This window comes from Zootoca vivipara, chromosome 13 (genome assembly GCF_965207765.1).
Source record: "Zootoca vivipara chromosome 13, rZooViv2.hap1.1, whole genome shotgun sequence".
In the NCBI taxonomy this organism is placed as follows: Eukaryota; Metazoa; Chordata; class Lepidosauria; order Squamata; family Lacertidae; genus Zootoca; species Zootoca vivipara.
Window position 1 is genome coordinate 13,809,498 of NC_142596.1, and position 15,930 is coordinate 13,825,427.

General features: G+C 52.2%; 1 protein-coding gene across 3 annotated transcripts in view; it reads left to right on the forward strand.

Moving 5' to 3' along the window:
- The window catches only part of GALK2 (galactokinase 2), a 70,756-nt gene that overhangs the window by 52,192 nt on the left and 2,634 nt on the right, over window positions 1–15,930 (forward strand). For all 3 annotated transcript variants that reach the window (XM_035131691.3, XM_088656580.1, XM_035131692.3), the window contains one exon: window positions 12,582–12,783. In XM_035131691.3, the coding sequence (XP_034987582.3) occupies window positions 12,582–12,783 (202 nt within the window). The remainder of the gene's footprint in view (window positions 1–12,581; window positions 12,784–15,930) is intronic.

Here is a 15,930-nt window from a genome sequence, read left to right on the forward strand (position 1 = left end):
GCTCATGAAGACAGAAATCAAATTAAAAACTGTGTTCCGACTCATTCATTAAGACCAGTCATACGGATAGCATTTGTAAGGCCCAAAGGTATAGTAGTAGCAGCTGAAAAAAAATTCTTTGAATCATTCAGTAAGACAAAATGTTGCAGCTAAATCTTCCCATACCCAGCACAGAAACACATCAGTTGTTTTACTGCCACCATCCATCTCCTCCCTAGCCATCCCTATTGTTCACTGCTAGTCCCTGACCCTTCACTGCCCCCTATCACTTGCTGCTTCTTGCTGACTACAGGTTATGTTTGTCCCATGCAGAACTCAAAAGGAGTTGAGTCTGACACATGGGCATCATGCAACTGGTGCATGACAGTAGCACAGTTGCCATCTCCACACCAGTACATGTATAATCCTCATGTTTGCTTTGGCACAAACTACTGTTTTCCAGCACCAATGGAATACTGGGAAGTGGGGCTTATTTAACAATGGAATAGCTTGCTGGGACACTGTCGTCTGGGTGGATTAGCGATGTCTATCTGGTCCCTCAGGGAAAACAGTGTCTGTTTAGAAAGGGCCTTATTAGAGCAAAACAAAGACATCTACCTGCTTATATTGCTGTATTTCCAGGTTATTATCGTCTTAATGTTTTTTTCCTTTTGGCACACATTAGGTCGAAATTTTCATACCGTATTAGCAGCCTCTGGCATTGCTGAGAGGGAAACAAGCTTGCTGATTTCCTTCTCCACAACCAACTTGGTTTTTGGTTGTTTTGTTTTGTTTTGTAGAATGTTCAGGAGTTCCTCTGAAAATCACTGTTTGTTTCAGGCATCTATGGCTGGGGGACCCATAATCCTGAAAGGAGTGGGAGGGAGGGAGAGACCTACATTTTGTAGCAGCTAAATCAGCTGAGCTTATTTGCAGTTTGTCTTTGGAGAATTTGAGCTTCCAGGATGAGAAGCTATCTGCTTGACTTTTTGCAGCATGGGCCGGATGTTGATTGTGAAGGGTTTTTTGTGGCTTACAACACAAGCAGTTTAAGCGCAATCCACTTAATGCATGTGGGAGCTATTGAAGAGGGCCCCTGACAAGCATGTGCAGGAATATGCTAACCTGTGGCCCTCCAGATGTTGCTAGATTACAGCTAACACCATCCCTGGCCATGCTTGTTGGGGCTGATGGGAGTTAAGTCCAGTAACATCTGGAAGGCCACAGGCTAGTCACCCTGATGTACAACAGGAGTCTGAGTGCCAGTTTTGCTTTCTTTATGTGACCTTGGGAAACCTGAAGTTCAGCTGTTCAACTATAAGATGAGAAGCCTGGCCCCGTAAGCCAATTGTGGTTGCGAATCTGGGCCTCTCCATGGAGGTTTTGTTTCCATTAGTAGTGTATCATAAGAATAAAAGTACCACCCTCCTGGGTCACTCCAAACCTCCATATAGCTCAACATCCTATTTCCCATAGTGGTCAACCAGATATTTCTGGGAAGCCCAGAAGCAGAGCAGGAAGGCAATAGCCTCCCCCATGGTTGACTCTTAGTGTTTTGGTACCCAGTGGTATACCTCCTCTGGACATGTCTGTGAGCCATATTCCCATCCAGTGCTGGTGGTGCTTGCTAAATGATTCCCATTCCATGTATTGAAATGGAGGTGTTGGTAGCTTTGCTGTCTCATTACTTCTTTCTGTGTTCCATCATTCCTCCTTTCATAGCCCAATTAAGGAATCATATTGCTCCGAATCACAAGATAAATGGATCTTTCATTCAGGTTACTTTTGTCAAAGAGGGACACTGTCAAATGTCGAAATAAAAAATATAAATTGCAGGAGAAGGGTTGGATGGCTGGAGCTTAATCCAAGACAGTCTTTCATTACTTGCTCCCTAATAAAAGAGCATACTACGAAGGGAGCTCACATCATTTGAAAAGTGGATTCTTGATTCTGAGGAAGGTACAAGGGCTTAGTCTCTTAAGGTGTATGGTTTGCTGCTTGATCTGACAATGTCAAACTTTGATAACTTTAAGGCTGTATGGGAAATAGATTTAGGAAAGCAAATTGACCCAGCATGCTATATTTCCTTTAGGTTGGCTGATAAAAACATTCAGAATGATATTGTCCTCTGTTAAGTACAACTATTTAAAGATTATTCACAGGTTAGGCTGTTAGAGACCTACTAGCATCTCTGGTGACAATGCTTAGTAGAAATATTTTAGGAGAATGTCATTGAGGAGATGAGCCAAGTGTCAAGTCACCAAAGATCCACAACTGTGCCTTCTATCACTTTTGGGGGATGTCTCAATTTAGACATTGTTGCCAAAGAATTGTTCCAACATATGGCGGTAGTGGCTAGATTTATATTGTCCTAACATTGGAAAAATGCTAATGGGCTGAACTTGAGAAGCTGGTATAAGAAGTTATGGTATTTAGTGACCATGGAGATACTAACACACTACTTTCAAGGATTAAGGGAGCAAACACAAATTGAATCCTTTCATACAGCTTTGCAAGATTTTGTTTAGTTTGTGAAACTGATAAACACAGAGATGCAATTATCATCACAATATGCCTTAATTTGGAACAGTTTGTAAAGCCTAATCCAGAATGAATCTGATCCCAGCCTGTTGTTGGGAATGTACACTGAAAGAAGACGGACACTGATACTCCATCCTGTTTTGGCATTGATGTTTGTATAATCTGCTTGTCCAAAGGAAAGCAGAAACGGTTATTGGACCTTTTTTGTTACTTGTGGAGTTTGTATATACTATATAAATCACAATAAAATTAAAAATAAAATGGGAGATGTGATGTTAATACTCTTCCACTGTGTAGGTTAGTGGGGAGAACTAGCCCAAATTATAGTCCTTTCTACTTCTCTGTCTTGCCGGTCGGTGGAGGTGAGAGATGCGCACCTCTGCATCTTACAGATGTTGCATGGTAGACCTTGTAAGTGGCTGCATGACTCCTCGTTACTAGAATCCATCATGTGTTAGTACTTGTGGCTTTCTCCAAGAATTGGGCTGTTCTACCAGCTAAATACAATGAAAGTAGAGCCCTTTAATTAAATACTATCATTCCTTAACTCATATTTGCTTGGCAAACAGTCACTCTAATAAGAAAGTCTAAGAAAACAACAATGCAACCCCGGTTTCTGTCATTTTGGATGTAATAATTGCTTTGAAAGGATTACACTAGATTAGAGGCAAAACCAAATGTGGAGAGGTTATAGAGCCTTCTCTTACACGACAGAATGTTGTTGAGAACATGCCTTTCCAGCGTCTGGCTGGCAGGAAGAAGTAAAAAGATGATTCCCATGGCCAGTACGTAACGTGACGAGCTTGAGAGAACCGCGAAGTGCTTTAAGGTAATCTGGCCAGTGAAGCGTTGCTTTACCGAAGGGTGGTCTCTGAATCAATCACAGCCTTTGGCAAGATGTTGGCCTCCAAATTGAAACCAGACATGTTTTCAGTTCATTCTCTGGGTTACTACTGTTCAATGGTGATTTACAAGAGAGTGTGAGCAATGGCAGACTCTCACGCAACTTTCAGATATGCCCTAAACAAATGCACATTTTTAAAACTGCCCCGCTGTAAAATAATGCCTTCAAAAGGAAATAGTCTGGAAAGAGAATTTGTCCAGAGAGGAATGCTCTTGTTTTCAACACACACCCCTGTAAACCACCCAGCAGTGACACTGTGCATTGCATGGTGCGAAAGTAGCAGATACCAATTCATAAACACAGGGACAAAATGTACTCCTGAATGGATTTGGTAAATTGCGAATTGGGAAAACTTCTTCCATTGTTCAGTGACCCATCCCAGGGGGGTCATTTCCATTGGGGTACATAGTTTTTTTTCCAATTTTGATGGGTTTTAATCTTATTCCAAAACAATGATGTATTTAGGCAACTCTTCCATTGGGTCCATTCTCATTAACAGCAGTTATGTTTCATATCGGGCCAAATAATCCTGGCACCTCTGAAGAGATGTTGTTTTCTTCATTCATCACTGTAATTCCTCCTCTGCTTCCCATGTGCTTGAGACTTACTGAGAGGCAGTTTCTCAGATGGTGGACAGGAAACCAGTGTCTCTCAAATTTAAACCAGCTAAAGTGGACATTTTATGGTGGCAACGCATGTTGTGAATGATGTGCTATGAAGTGCATTTGAGTACCATCTTTTATTCAGCTTTTCCTACAAGAAAAATCTACTGGTGTTTTATATCACTCCCAGAATTCAACATGACCAAAGGTCCAAGAACCCAATAGAGAAAATATGTTGGCTGATCTCCACCTGGCATCTGGATTGGGTTCCTGGTGGATGCAATTAAGGCCTTAGCCCTTTGGAGTATTTCTGCATGAACGGGCCATTCAGTTTTAATGTGAAAATATTTGTATCCCTTGAACTCATATATACATACTAGTGGATTTTAGCCCGTTTAAAAACGGGCGCTAGAGGAAGCGGCCTGCCGGGACTGGCTTGGCGGTGGCGGGTCTTCCCGCCACCACCAAGCCAGTTCGCAGCGGGGGCTTTTCGCCGTTTGCCTTCCCCTGAGGGGGAGGCAAACGGCGAAAAACCCCGCCGCGCCGCAATTCGGCTCCGGGACTGGCTTGGCGGTGGCGGGTCTTCCCGCCACCGCCAAGCCAGTCCGCAGCGGGGGCTTTTCGCCGTTTGCCTTCCCCTGGGGGAGGCAAACGGCGAAAAACCTCGCCGCGCCGCAATTCGGCTCCGGGACTGGCTTAGCGGTGGCGGGTCTTCCCGCCACCGCCAAGCCAGTCCGCAGCGGGGGGTTTTCGCCGTTTGCCTTCCCCTGGGGGAGGCAAACAGCGAAAAACCCCGCCGCGCCGCAATTCGGCTCCGGGACTGGCTTGGCGGTGGCGGGATGTTCCCGCCACCGCCAAGCCAGTCCGCAGCGGGGGCTTTTCGCCGTTTGCCTTCCCCTGGGGGAGGCAAACAGCGAAAAACCCCGCCGCGCCGCAATTCGGCTCCGGGACTGGCTTGGCGGTGGCGGGTCTTCCCGCCACCGCCAAGCCAGTCCGCAGCGGGGGCTTTTCGCCGTTTGCCTTCCCTCGAGGGGGAGGCAAACGGCGAAAAACCCCGCCGCGCCGCAATTCGGCTCCGGGACTGGCTTGGCGGTGGCGGGTCTTCCCGCCACCGCCAAGCCAGTCCGCAGTGGGGTTTTTTCGCCGTTTGCCTTCCCCTGGGGGAGGCAAACGGCGAAAAACCCCGCCGCGCCGCAATTCGGCTCCGGGACTGGCTTGGCGGTGGCGGGTCTTCCCGCCACCGCCAAGCCAGTCCGCAGCGGGGGGTTTTCGCCGTTTGCCTTCCCCTGGGGGAGGCAAACAGCGAAAAACCCCGCCGCGCCGCAATTCGGCTCCGGGACTGGCTTGGCGGTGGCGGGTCTTCCCGCCACCGCCAAGCCAGTCCGCAGCGGGGGCTTTTCGCCGTTTGCCTTCCCTCGAGGGGGAGGCAAACGGCGAAAAACCCCGCCGCGCCGCAAATCGGCTCCGGGACTGGCTTGGCGGTGGCGGGTCTTCCCGCCACCGCCAAGCCAGTCCGCAGCGGGGGGTTTTCGCCGTTTGCCTTCCCCTGGGGGAGGCAAACAGCGAAAAACCCCGCCGCGCCGCAATTCGGCTCCGGGACTGGCTTGGCGGTGGCGGGATGTTCCCGCCACCGCCAAGCCAGTCCGCAGCGGGGGCTTTTCGCCGTTTGCCTTCCCCTGGGGGAGGCAAACGGCGAAAAACCCCGCCGCGCCGCAATTCGGCTCCGGGACTGGCTTGGCGGCGGCGGGAAAAAGGGGAGGAATTCCTCCCCTTCTTCCCGCCGCTGCCAAGCCAAAGCGGGCCTCCCTCCGTGCCCGCTGCCGCTTCGGCTTCCTCGGGTTCCCCGAGGAAGCGCCGTCCCATGCCGGAGGTGTGCGGCAAGGCTGCCGGGGGGGGGAGCGCTTCTCTCCCCCGCCGCCTCACCGCGCACCTCCAGCATGAGACTGGGCTTCGGAGCGGCGGTTGGCTGTTCCCTGTGTCCCGAGAGCACGGGTCCAATCCCTGTGTCCCTGGTTGTCCCTCCGTCCAATCCCTGTGTCTCTGGGGGACATGCGCAGTACCCCAGGGACACACGGGACATCTGGACGCAGGGACAACATGGACATTATTATATAGGACTAGTGGATTTTAGCCCGTTTAAAAACGGGCGCTAGAGGAAGCGGCCTGCCGGGACTGGCTTGGCGGTGGCGGGTCTTCCCGCCACCACCAAGCCAGTTCGCAGCGGGGGCTTTTCGCCGTTTGCCTTCCCCTGAGGGGGAGGCAAACGGCGAAAAACCCCGCCGCGCCGCAATTCGGCTCCGGGACTGGCTTGGCGGTGGCGGGTCTTCCCGCCACCACCAAGCCAGTCCGCAGTGGGGGTTTTTCGCCGTTTGCCTTCCCCTGGGGGAGGCAAACGGCGAAAAACCCCGCCGCGCCGCAAATCGGCTCCGGGACTGGCTTGGCGGTGGCGGGTCTTCCCGCCACCGCCAAGCCAGTCCGCAGCGGGGGTTTTTCGCCGTTTGCCTTCCCCTGGGGGAGGCAAACGGCGAAAAACCCCGCCGCGCCGCAAATCGGCTCCGGGACTGGCTTGGCGGTGGCGGGTCTTCCCGCCACCGCCAAGCCAGTCCGCAGCGGGGGTTTTTCGCCGTTTGCCTTCCCCTGGGGGAGGCAAACGGCGAAAAACCCCGCCGCGCCGCAATTCGGCTCCGGGACTGGCTTGGCGGTGGCGGGTCTTCCCGCCACCGCCAAGCCAGTCCGCAGCGGGGGTTTTTTCGCCGTTTGCCTTCCCCTGGGGGAGGCAAACGGCGAAAAACCCCGCCGCGCCGCAAATCGGCTCCGGGACTGGCTTGGCGGTGGCGGGTCTTCCCGCCACCGCCAAGCCAGTCCGCAGCGGGGGGTTTTCGCCGTTTGCCTTCCCCTGGGGGAGGCAAACGGCGAAAAACCCCGCCGCGCCGCAATTCGGCTCCGGGACTGGCTTGGCGGTGGCGGGATGTTCCCGCCACCGCCAAGCCAGTCCGCAGCGGGGGCTTTTCGCCGTTTGCCTTCCCCTGGGGGAGGCAAACAGCGAAAAACCCCGCCGCGCCGCAATTCGGCTCCGGGACTGGCTTGGCGGTGGCGGGATGTTCCCGCCACCGCCAAGCCAGTCCGCAGCGGGGGGTTTTCGCCGTTTGCCTTCCCCTGGGGGAGGCAAACAGCGAAAAACCCCGCCGCGCCGCAATTCGGCTCCGGGACTGGCTTGGCGGTGGCGGGAAAAAGGGGAGGAATTCCTCCCCTTCTTCCCGCCGCTGCCAAGCCAAAGCGGGCCTCCCTCCGCGCCCGCTGCCGCTTCGGCTTCCTCGGGTTCCCCGAGGAAGCGCCGTCCCATGCCGGAGGTGTGCGGCAAGGCTGCCGGGGGGGGGAGCGCTTCTCTCCCCCGCCGCCTCACCGCGCACCTCCAGCATGAGACTGGGCTTCGGAGCGGCGGTTGGCGGAGCGGCAGTTGGCTGTTCCCTGTGTCCCGAGAGCACGGGTCCAATCCCTGTGTCCCTGGTTGTCCCTCCGTCCAATCCCTGTGTCTCTGGGGGACATGCGCAGTACCCCAGGGACACACGGGACATCTGGACGCAGGGACAACATGGACATTATTATATAGGATATGTTACTTTTGCAGTTGCATGTGTAAACCACTTCCACTGCAATTTATTGCCTTGTTGTTTTGAATCTTGAAGATGCCTCAGATGCCTGCGGTCAGGCAAAAAGACAGGATATAAATGTTATAAATAAATAAACAGTGGTCAAGAGAGAGACAGAGAAATGTAAACTAGGTGATTGGTAGTTCAACCCTATGCATGTTTGCTCAGAAATCAGGCAAGTTTTGTTCAAAAGGGTTTTATTGCTTATTAAGTAAGTTTAGGAAGGTAGCCTGAGTTGAAGGGACTGGTAAAGAAATGTAAAAAATAAACTTCAACAAAAATGTCAGTAAAGGTGATAGAGGAAGGGATAGGACAATGCTTGAGATAAAGAGCAGTGAAATACACTTTCTCAACAACCATTAGCATATTTATGGTAAGGTTAGTACTTGATAAGGTTGGTAATACTTTTGAGATTATATATTTCATGCTGGAAGAATGCTACTCACTCGGGGGCTGGCACAAGGCTAGGTATCGACTGTATAAACTACACACCATATTTGCTGGTCTGGGTCATAGGAAATTTACTGGTGCAAAGAATCTTATAAAGGTTTTTCATTCACCTGTGTCAGGTACTACACAGATAACAGTGCCACCCTGTTGTTAAGGCCAACACTGGTTACAGATGATGCTGAAGTTCGTTGGTAGTTCCCAGTTCCTTAGTTGCATGAAAGTTTGAAACACAGCCCAATCAGAAAACTTCAGAAAGGTATTTATTTGTTGCCATCTGAGAACCAGTGTTAGACTATGACCTGGGAGTTCAGGGTTTGAATCCCCACTCAACCATAAAACTCACTGGGGGACCTTGGACCAGTCACCATCTCTTAGCCTAACCTACCACATAGGGTTGCTGTGAGAATGAAATGGGGAGGAGAACAATGTACACCACATTGAGCAACTTGGAAGAAGAAAAAAGTGGTATATAAATGTAATAAATGAATGAATGCTGAATTTATGAGCAAACCCAACAGGAGAAACATATTGTGGATTTCAAAGGAGACAACCTCCTAGTCATGGCATTTCAGATGTTGACAAGTATAGGAGGTACACATTCATTGGGTTCCATACCAACAGGGGCTCCAGACTCTTGTCTTTCATTTTTTTTTAAAAAAGAAAGTTAATTAGACATTTCTGAAGGAAGTTAAGAAGACCACAAACCATGGAGGTAGCTCTAATACTTTGACACTTGTCAAGCAGCGCCATTCCTCAGGATGCTTAACCAGGGAAGGAGTGTTGTCCATTCCTACTTGGAGTGGGGCAGCAGGAAAAGCTGAATGGAGGAGGCTACTGGGGTACGTTTGTTAAAGCACTTTCCTCCTGACCACATTATTTCAATCCCCAAGTTTGCTGCCTTTACAGAATAAAACACAGCTGACTGGCAAGGTATGTTTTATGTTTTATGTTGTGACTAGTGGATTTTAGCCCGTTTAAAAACGGGCGCTAGAGGAAGCGGCCTGCCGGGACTGGCTTGGCGGTGGCGGGTCTTCCCGCCACCACCAAGCCAGTTCGCAGCGGGGGCTTTTCGCCGTTTGCCTTCCCCTGAGGGGGAGGCAAACGGCGAAAAACCCCGCCGCGCCGCAATTCGGCTCCGGGACTGGCTTGGCGGTGGCGGGTCTTCCCGCCACCACCAAGCCAGTCCGCAGTGGGGGTTTTTCGCCGTTTGCCTTCCCCTGGGGGAGGCAAACGGCGAAAAACCCCGCCGCGCCGCAAATCGGCTCCGGGACTGGCTTGGCGGTGGCGGGTCTTCCCGCCACCGCCAAGCCAGTCCGCAGCGGGGGTTTTTCGCCGTTTGCCTTCCCCTGGGGGAGGCAAACGGCGAAAAACCCCGCCGCGCCGCAAATCGGCTCCGGGACTGGCTTGGCGGTGGCGGGTCTTCCCGCCACCGCCAAGCCAGTCCGCAGCGGGGGTTTTTCGCCGTTTGCCTTCCCCTGGGGGAGGCAAACGGCGAAAAACCCCGCCGCGCCGCAATTCGGCTCCGGGACTGGCTTGGCGGTGGCGGGTCTTCCCGCCACCGCCAAGCCAGTCCGCAGCGGGGGTTTTTTCGCCGTTTGCCTTCCCCTGGGGGAGGCAAACGGCGAAAAACCCCGCCGCGCCGCAAATCGGCTCCGGGACTGGCTTGGCGGTGGCGGGTCTTCCCGCCACCGCCAAGCCAGTCCGCAGCGGGGGGTTTTCGCCGTTTGCCTTCCCCTGGGGGAGGCAAACGGCGAAAAACCCCGCCGCGCCGCAATTCGGCTCCGGGACTGGCTTGGCGGTGGCGGGATGTTCCCGCCACCGCCAAGCCAGTCCGCAGCGGGGGCTTTTCGCCGTTTGCCTTCCCCTGGGGGAGGCAAACAGCGAAAAACCCCGCCGCGCCGCAATTCGGCTCCGGGACTGGCTTGGCGGTGGCGGGATGTTCCCGCCACCGCCAAGCCAGTCCGCAGCGGGGGGTTTTCGCCGTTTGCCTTCCCCTGGGGGAGGCAAACAGCGAAAAACCCCGCCGCGCCGCAATTCGGCTCCGGGACTGGCTTGGCGGTGGCGGGAAAAAGGGGAGGAATTCCTCCCCTTCTTCCCGCCGCTGCCAAGCCAAAGCGGGCCTCCCTCCGCGCCCGCTGCCGCTTCGGCTTCCTCGGGTTCCCCGAGGAAGCGCCGTCCCATGCCGGAGGTGTGCGGCAAGGCTGCCGGGGGGGGGAGCGCTTCTCTCCCCCGCCGCCTCACCGCGCACCTCCAGCATGAGACTGGGCTTCGGAGCGGCGGTTGGCGGAGCGGCAGTTGGCTGTTCCCTGTGTCCCGAGAGCACGGGTCCAATCCCTGTGTCCCTGGTTGTCCCTCCGTCCAATCCCTGTGTCTCTGGGGGACATGCGCAGTACCCCAGGGACACACGGGACATCTGGACGCAGGGACAACATGGACATTATTATATAGGACTAGTGGATTTTAGCCCGTTTAAAAACGGGCGCTAGAGGAAGCGGCCTGCCGGGACTGGCTTGGCGGTGGCGGGTCTTCCCGCCACCACCAAGCCAGTTCGCAGCGGGGGCTTTTCGCCGTTTGCCTTCCCCTGAGGGGGAGGCAAACGGCGAAAAACCCCGCCGCGCCGCAATTCGGCTCCGGGACTGGCTTGGCGGTGGCGGGTCTTCCCGCCACCGCCAAGCCAGTCCGCAGCGGGGGCTTTTCGCCGTTTGCCTTCCCCTGGGGGAGGCAAACGGCGAAAAACCTCGCCGCGCCGCAATTCGGCTCCGGGACTGGCTTAGCGGTGGCGGGTCTTCCCGCCACCGCCAAGCCAGTCCGCAGCGGGGGGTTTTCGCCGTTTGCCTTCCCCTGGGGGAGGCAAACAGCGAAAAACCCCGCCGCGCCGCAATTCGGCTCCGGGACTGGCTTGGCGGTGGCGGGATGTTCCCGCCACCGCCAAGCCAGTCCGCAGCGGGGGCTTTTCGCCGTTTGCCTTCCCCTGGGGGAGGCAAACAGCGAAAAACCCCGCCGCGCCGCAATTCGGCTCCGGGACTGGCTTGGCGGTGGCGGGTCTTCCCGCCACCGCCAAGCCAGTCCGCAGCGGGGGCTTTTCGCCGTTTGCCTTCCCTCGAGGGGGAGGCAAACGGCGAAAAACCCCGCCGCGCCGCAATTCGGCTCCGGGACTGGCTTGGCGGTGGCGGGTCTTCCCGCCACCGCCAAGCCAGTCCGCAGTGGGGTTTTTTCGCCGTTTGCCTTCCCCTGGGGGAGGCAAACGGCGAAAAACCCCGCCGCGCCGCAATTCGGCTCCGGGACTGGCTTGGCGGTGGCGGGTCTTCCCGCCACCGCCAAGCCAGTCCGCAGCGGGGGGTTTTCGCCGTTTGCCTTCCCCTGGGGGAGGCAAACAGCGAAAAACCCCGCCGCGCCGCAATTCGGCTCCGGGACTGGCTTGGCGGTGGCGGGTCTTCCCGCCACCGCCAAGCCAGTCCGCAGCGGGGGCTTTTCGCCGTTTGCCTTCCCTCGAGGGGGAGGCAAACGGCGAAAAACCCCGCCGCGCCGCAAATCGGCTCCGGGACTGGCTTGGCGGTGGCGGGTCTTCCCGCCACCGCCAAGCCAGTCCGCAGCGGGGGGTTTTCGCCGTTTGCCTTCCCCTGGGGGAGGCAAACAGCGAAAAACCCCGCCGCGCCGCAATTCGGCTCCGGGACTGGCTTGGCGGTGGCGGGATGTTCCCGCCACCGCCAAGCCAGTCCGCAGCGGGGGCTTTTCGCCGTTTGCCTTCCCCTGGGGGAGGCAAACGGCGAAAAACCCCGCCGCGCCGCAATTCGGCTCCGGGACTGGCTTGGCGGCGGCGGGAAAAAGGGGAGGAATTCCTCCCCTTCTTCCCGCCGCTGCCAAGCCAAAGCGGGCCTCCCTCCGTGCCCGCTGCCGCTTCGGCTTCCTCGGGTTCCCCGAGGAAGCGCCGTCCCATGCCGGAGGTGTGCGGCAAGGCTGCCGGGGGGGGGAGCGCTTCTCTCCCCCGCCGCCTCACCGCGCACCTCCAGCATGAGACTGGGCTTCGGAGCGGCGGTTGGCTGTTCCCTGTGTCCCGAGAGCACGGGTCCAATCCCTGTGTCCCTGGTTGTCCCTCCGTCCAATCCCTGTGTCTCTGGGGGACATGCGCAGTACCCCAGGGACACACGGGACATCTGGACGCAGGGACAACATGGACATTATTATATAGGATAACTGCAGTCCCTCTGCATACCATCTTCCTTGCTGTGGATCAGAGCATACAGTTTTTATACCAATACTGGATCAGAGCATACAGTTTTTATACCAATACTCATATGACTGAAAGAAAGGAGAAACAAAATAGATAGGAAAATGTTGGATCACCTTTTTTACCAGTTTTCTCTGGAAGCCACATGATCACATCTGATAGCAATAAATCATACATCTTTCCATTTGTTCCTGCACTGAATATTTTTTCTTGCTTTTTATATTTAGTGACCACCTTTAAATTATACCAGCGTGCTAAGCATGTGTACAGCGAAGCTGCCAGAGTCCTGGAGTTTAAGAGGATTTGTACAGAGGCACCTGAAGATGCAGCCCAGTTATTGGGGGATTTAATGAACCAGAGCCATGCCAGCTGCAAGGACTTATATGAGTGCAGCTGTCCTGAACTGAATCAGCTGGTGGACATCTGTCTGTAAGTTGCAAAGGCCATGGAAAGTGAACTTTCTTTTGAGCATGTGGGTTGGATTGCAGTGAATGTGCACCATAACATTAAGCTGTTTTTAAAAACTGTTACCGGTGCTCTAGGACAGGGGTGGGGAACCTATGACTCGCCAAACGTTGCTGAACTACATCACCCACCATCTTTGACTATGCTGCTGGCTGCGGCTGATGGGAGTTGGAGTTCAGCATCTGGAGGGCTGCTGGTTTACCAGCTCTGCCCTAGGGCTTTGGTGCAGCAATAAAACTGCAAGCACATTTGCAAAGCTAAGCAGGATCCGGTATGGTTTCAAATTGGATGGGGAGCCACATATCAGAGTTGTGCAGGACATTCACAGAAAGCAGCAAATAAGGGACACTTGCCTCTACTTTTTTTAGATATTTGGGGTCTAAAGCACAATTTAAATCTGAAGCAGAATGCCAGGGTTTCAGAGGAGCCTTTTCCAGCCCTGCCTGGATATACTGGCGACCTTTTGCATGCATAGCATGTGTTCTACCACTGAGCAGTGGCTGTTCCCCAAATACAAGAGAAACATACATGTATTTACAGCTCTTGACTTTCCCAACCTAGGAAAAAAATTCGTTTACTTGTTTATTTTTGCTCCTTCCCTTTATTGTCTCAAGCAAGATCATAGCTCTTTCACATTAAGTGCTATACAAATTCATAGTAGGACAAAGCTCCTTTACTGTGGATAATCCAGTAGCAACCCACCAGAGAGGTTTTTAAATAGCATTTGCTGAAACAGAACTAGCTCTCGCAAACAATCAGCTGCTCTTTCCATGATAGAAGAGAACTTGTCGGTACATTTTGTTAATATAAGAGAATACAATGAATTTTATGGCATCTGCTGCCCAGCTTAATCCAACACTACAGTCTTTACTACATTTTTCATGTGGAACTGTGCACAGCTAGTTGGTAATAGTTTGATCTAATATGCCGAGGCTGTCTTGGGCCAGTTTGAAACTCAGCACTCTAGAAAGAATCTAAACTATTTCATTATGGGCATATTGTATGGTTGTCATGCCACAAGTGTTTGGCAGAAAGTGCTGGTGGTTTGGTGCACTAAGTAGCTAAGTGAAGGTTATTATCCTTCTTAGGCTATGCCATAAGAGTGTGAGGCCCTGGGGGGTTCCTGACTTGAAATGCTGGCAAAGTTTGTAGAAGAGACATTATTTCTGTATCCTCAGAAACAAGGACACTTGATACAGTAATGTTGAGCCTAGAGTATCTCCATTTCAGATACAGTGATTGCTTTCAAACCAGCTCACCATACAGATTATTCTACAGTACCCTGCTCTAGGCTGATTTTGTGGCAGTGATGCTAATGGAATGCTACAAGGATTGCAGCCTAGGCATTAAAGCCGCAACCTAGCACATTTATAGAACCATATGGTTAGAATGGACCAAACATCAGCGAGACTCATATATTCATAGCTGTATACTCGACTGCAGTCTGTGTGTTTTTTTAAAGTGCAGATGATTCCCAGAAGTGAGTTTCAATGAAAGTGTTCAGTTGGCAATCGGTGGCTTGTTTCTTTGCATTTAATAATATAAAAAGCTGACATTGAGCTGAGCAAATATTGTCATGCTTATAGCAGTGTCCTGCAGTGTCCTTAAGGATTGTCTTTGAAGGGAAATATTTGCTGAAGTGTTTGTCAGTCAACTGTGTCCTCAAGTGAGATTCAGAGAGCACCTTTTCCTGCCTATTTATTATATGTGTCTCTCCAGCAACACCCATTCCCTGTCTCCTTTACCGTGTTTATGAACAGGCTGTTATGCAAGAGAATACAGCTATGTGATTTACTGGGTCAGTAATAAAACATATCAAGGGGGAAAGCTCTATGGTCTAAAGCAGATGCTGTATTACTATACAAAATAAAATTGGACCAAATGGCTATGAAGTGACCTCTCACTTTGGCTCGTGGGCACTTTTAGCTCATGTGAGATATTTCAAAAGTGGTGATTTGCCAAGTCTGGGAATATCAATAGTCCAGATTATTGAGATAAAAAGTTTTCCAAAATTTGGCAATTATGGCCTGTCTCATTGTCAAAAGATGCAAAATCAGCTCCTTGTTATTCAGGTCTTGATCCAAATCTGCAAACAAATTCAAAAGAGCCAGAACAAAGGATGAATTGTTTGTCCAGTTATCAGTGAGATCTCAGAAAATACTTTTGTCTAGAACTGTTTTCCCTTGGGGCAGTCCAACCACTTATGCAGGTAGGTCTCAATAATCTAACTTCCCTTAAGTCCCAGATTTAAGACCTACTCCTTCCTCATCCCTTTAGAATCTATTTACCCCCTAAACCAGGCTTCCTAAAACTCAGCCCTCCAAATGTTTTGAGACTACAGTTTCCATCATCCCTGACCACTGGTCCTGCTAGCTAGGGATCATGGGAGTTGTAGGCCAAAAACATCTGGAGGGCCGAATTTGAGGAAGCCTGCCCTAAACTGAGGATACCATAACTGAGACATGTCTGCCACTGTCTCTCATATCAGTTAGTGCTGAGACTAACCACAGGGATGTTTTAAGCTTGAGAAACCCCCAAGTCATAGGAAGCAATTATGTATCTAAGCTTTCTTCGTTATAGCCATAGGACAGATTGGTGGCCAATCTGTGGTCCTCTAGATGTTTTTGGAATCCCAACTTCAGTCACCTGCAGTCAGTAGTCAGGGATGATGGAAGTTGTAGTCCAACATCTGGAGGACCAAAGGTTAGTTACCACTGCTCTACAGATGGTTTGGCATATTGCTTGAATTGACAAATGTTTTACAACCAGCCAGGAAACTTCAACCAGGAATGGAGATTTGAGGCGAATTTGTAAATCATGGCTTGTGTCACCTATGGTTTGTGTTACGTCTGGATTGCAGCTGTGTTGAAGCTGCTTGTGGAAGCTGAGGAACTATAGCAATAGGTATGCTGAGCAGATAAAAAATGGAAGCAGGAAGATGGTCGAAATCAATGTTTCCAAGTACATTTGGTAGCTCAAACTGAGGTATGGTAAGTGTGATGTCTGAATTGAAATGGGATTCTTGCTCTATGACAAACCTGGAAGCTGAATAAAAATGAAGAATGGCCACAACCATATAAATCCCCTGCTATATAAGATACACATTAAGCA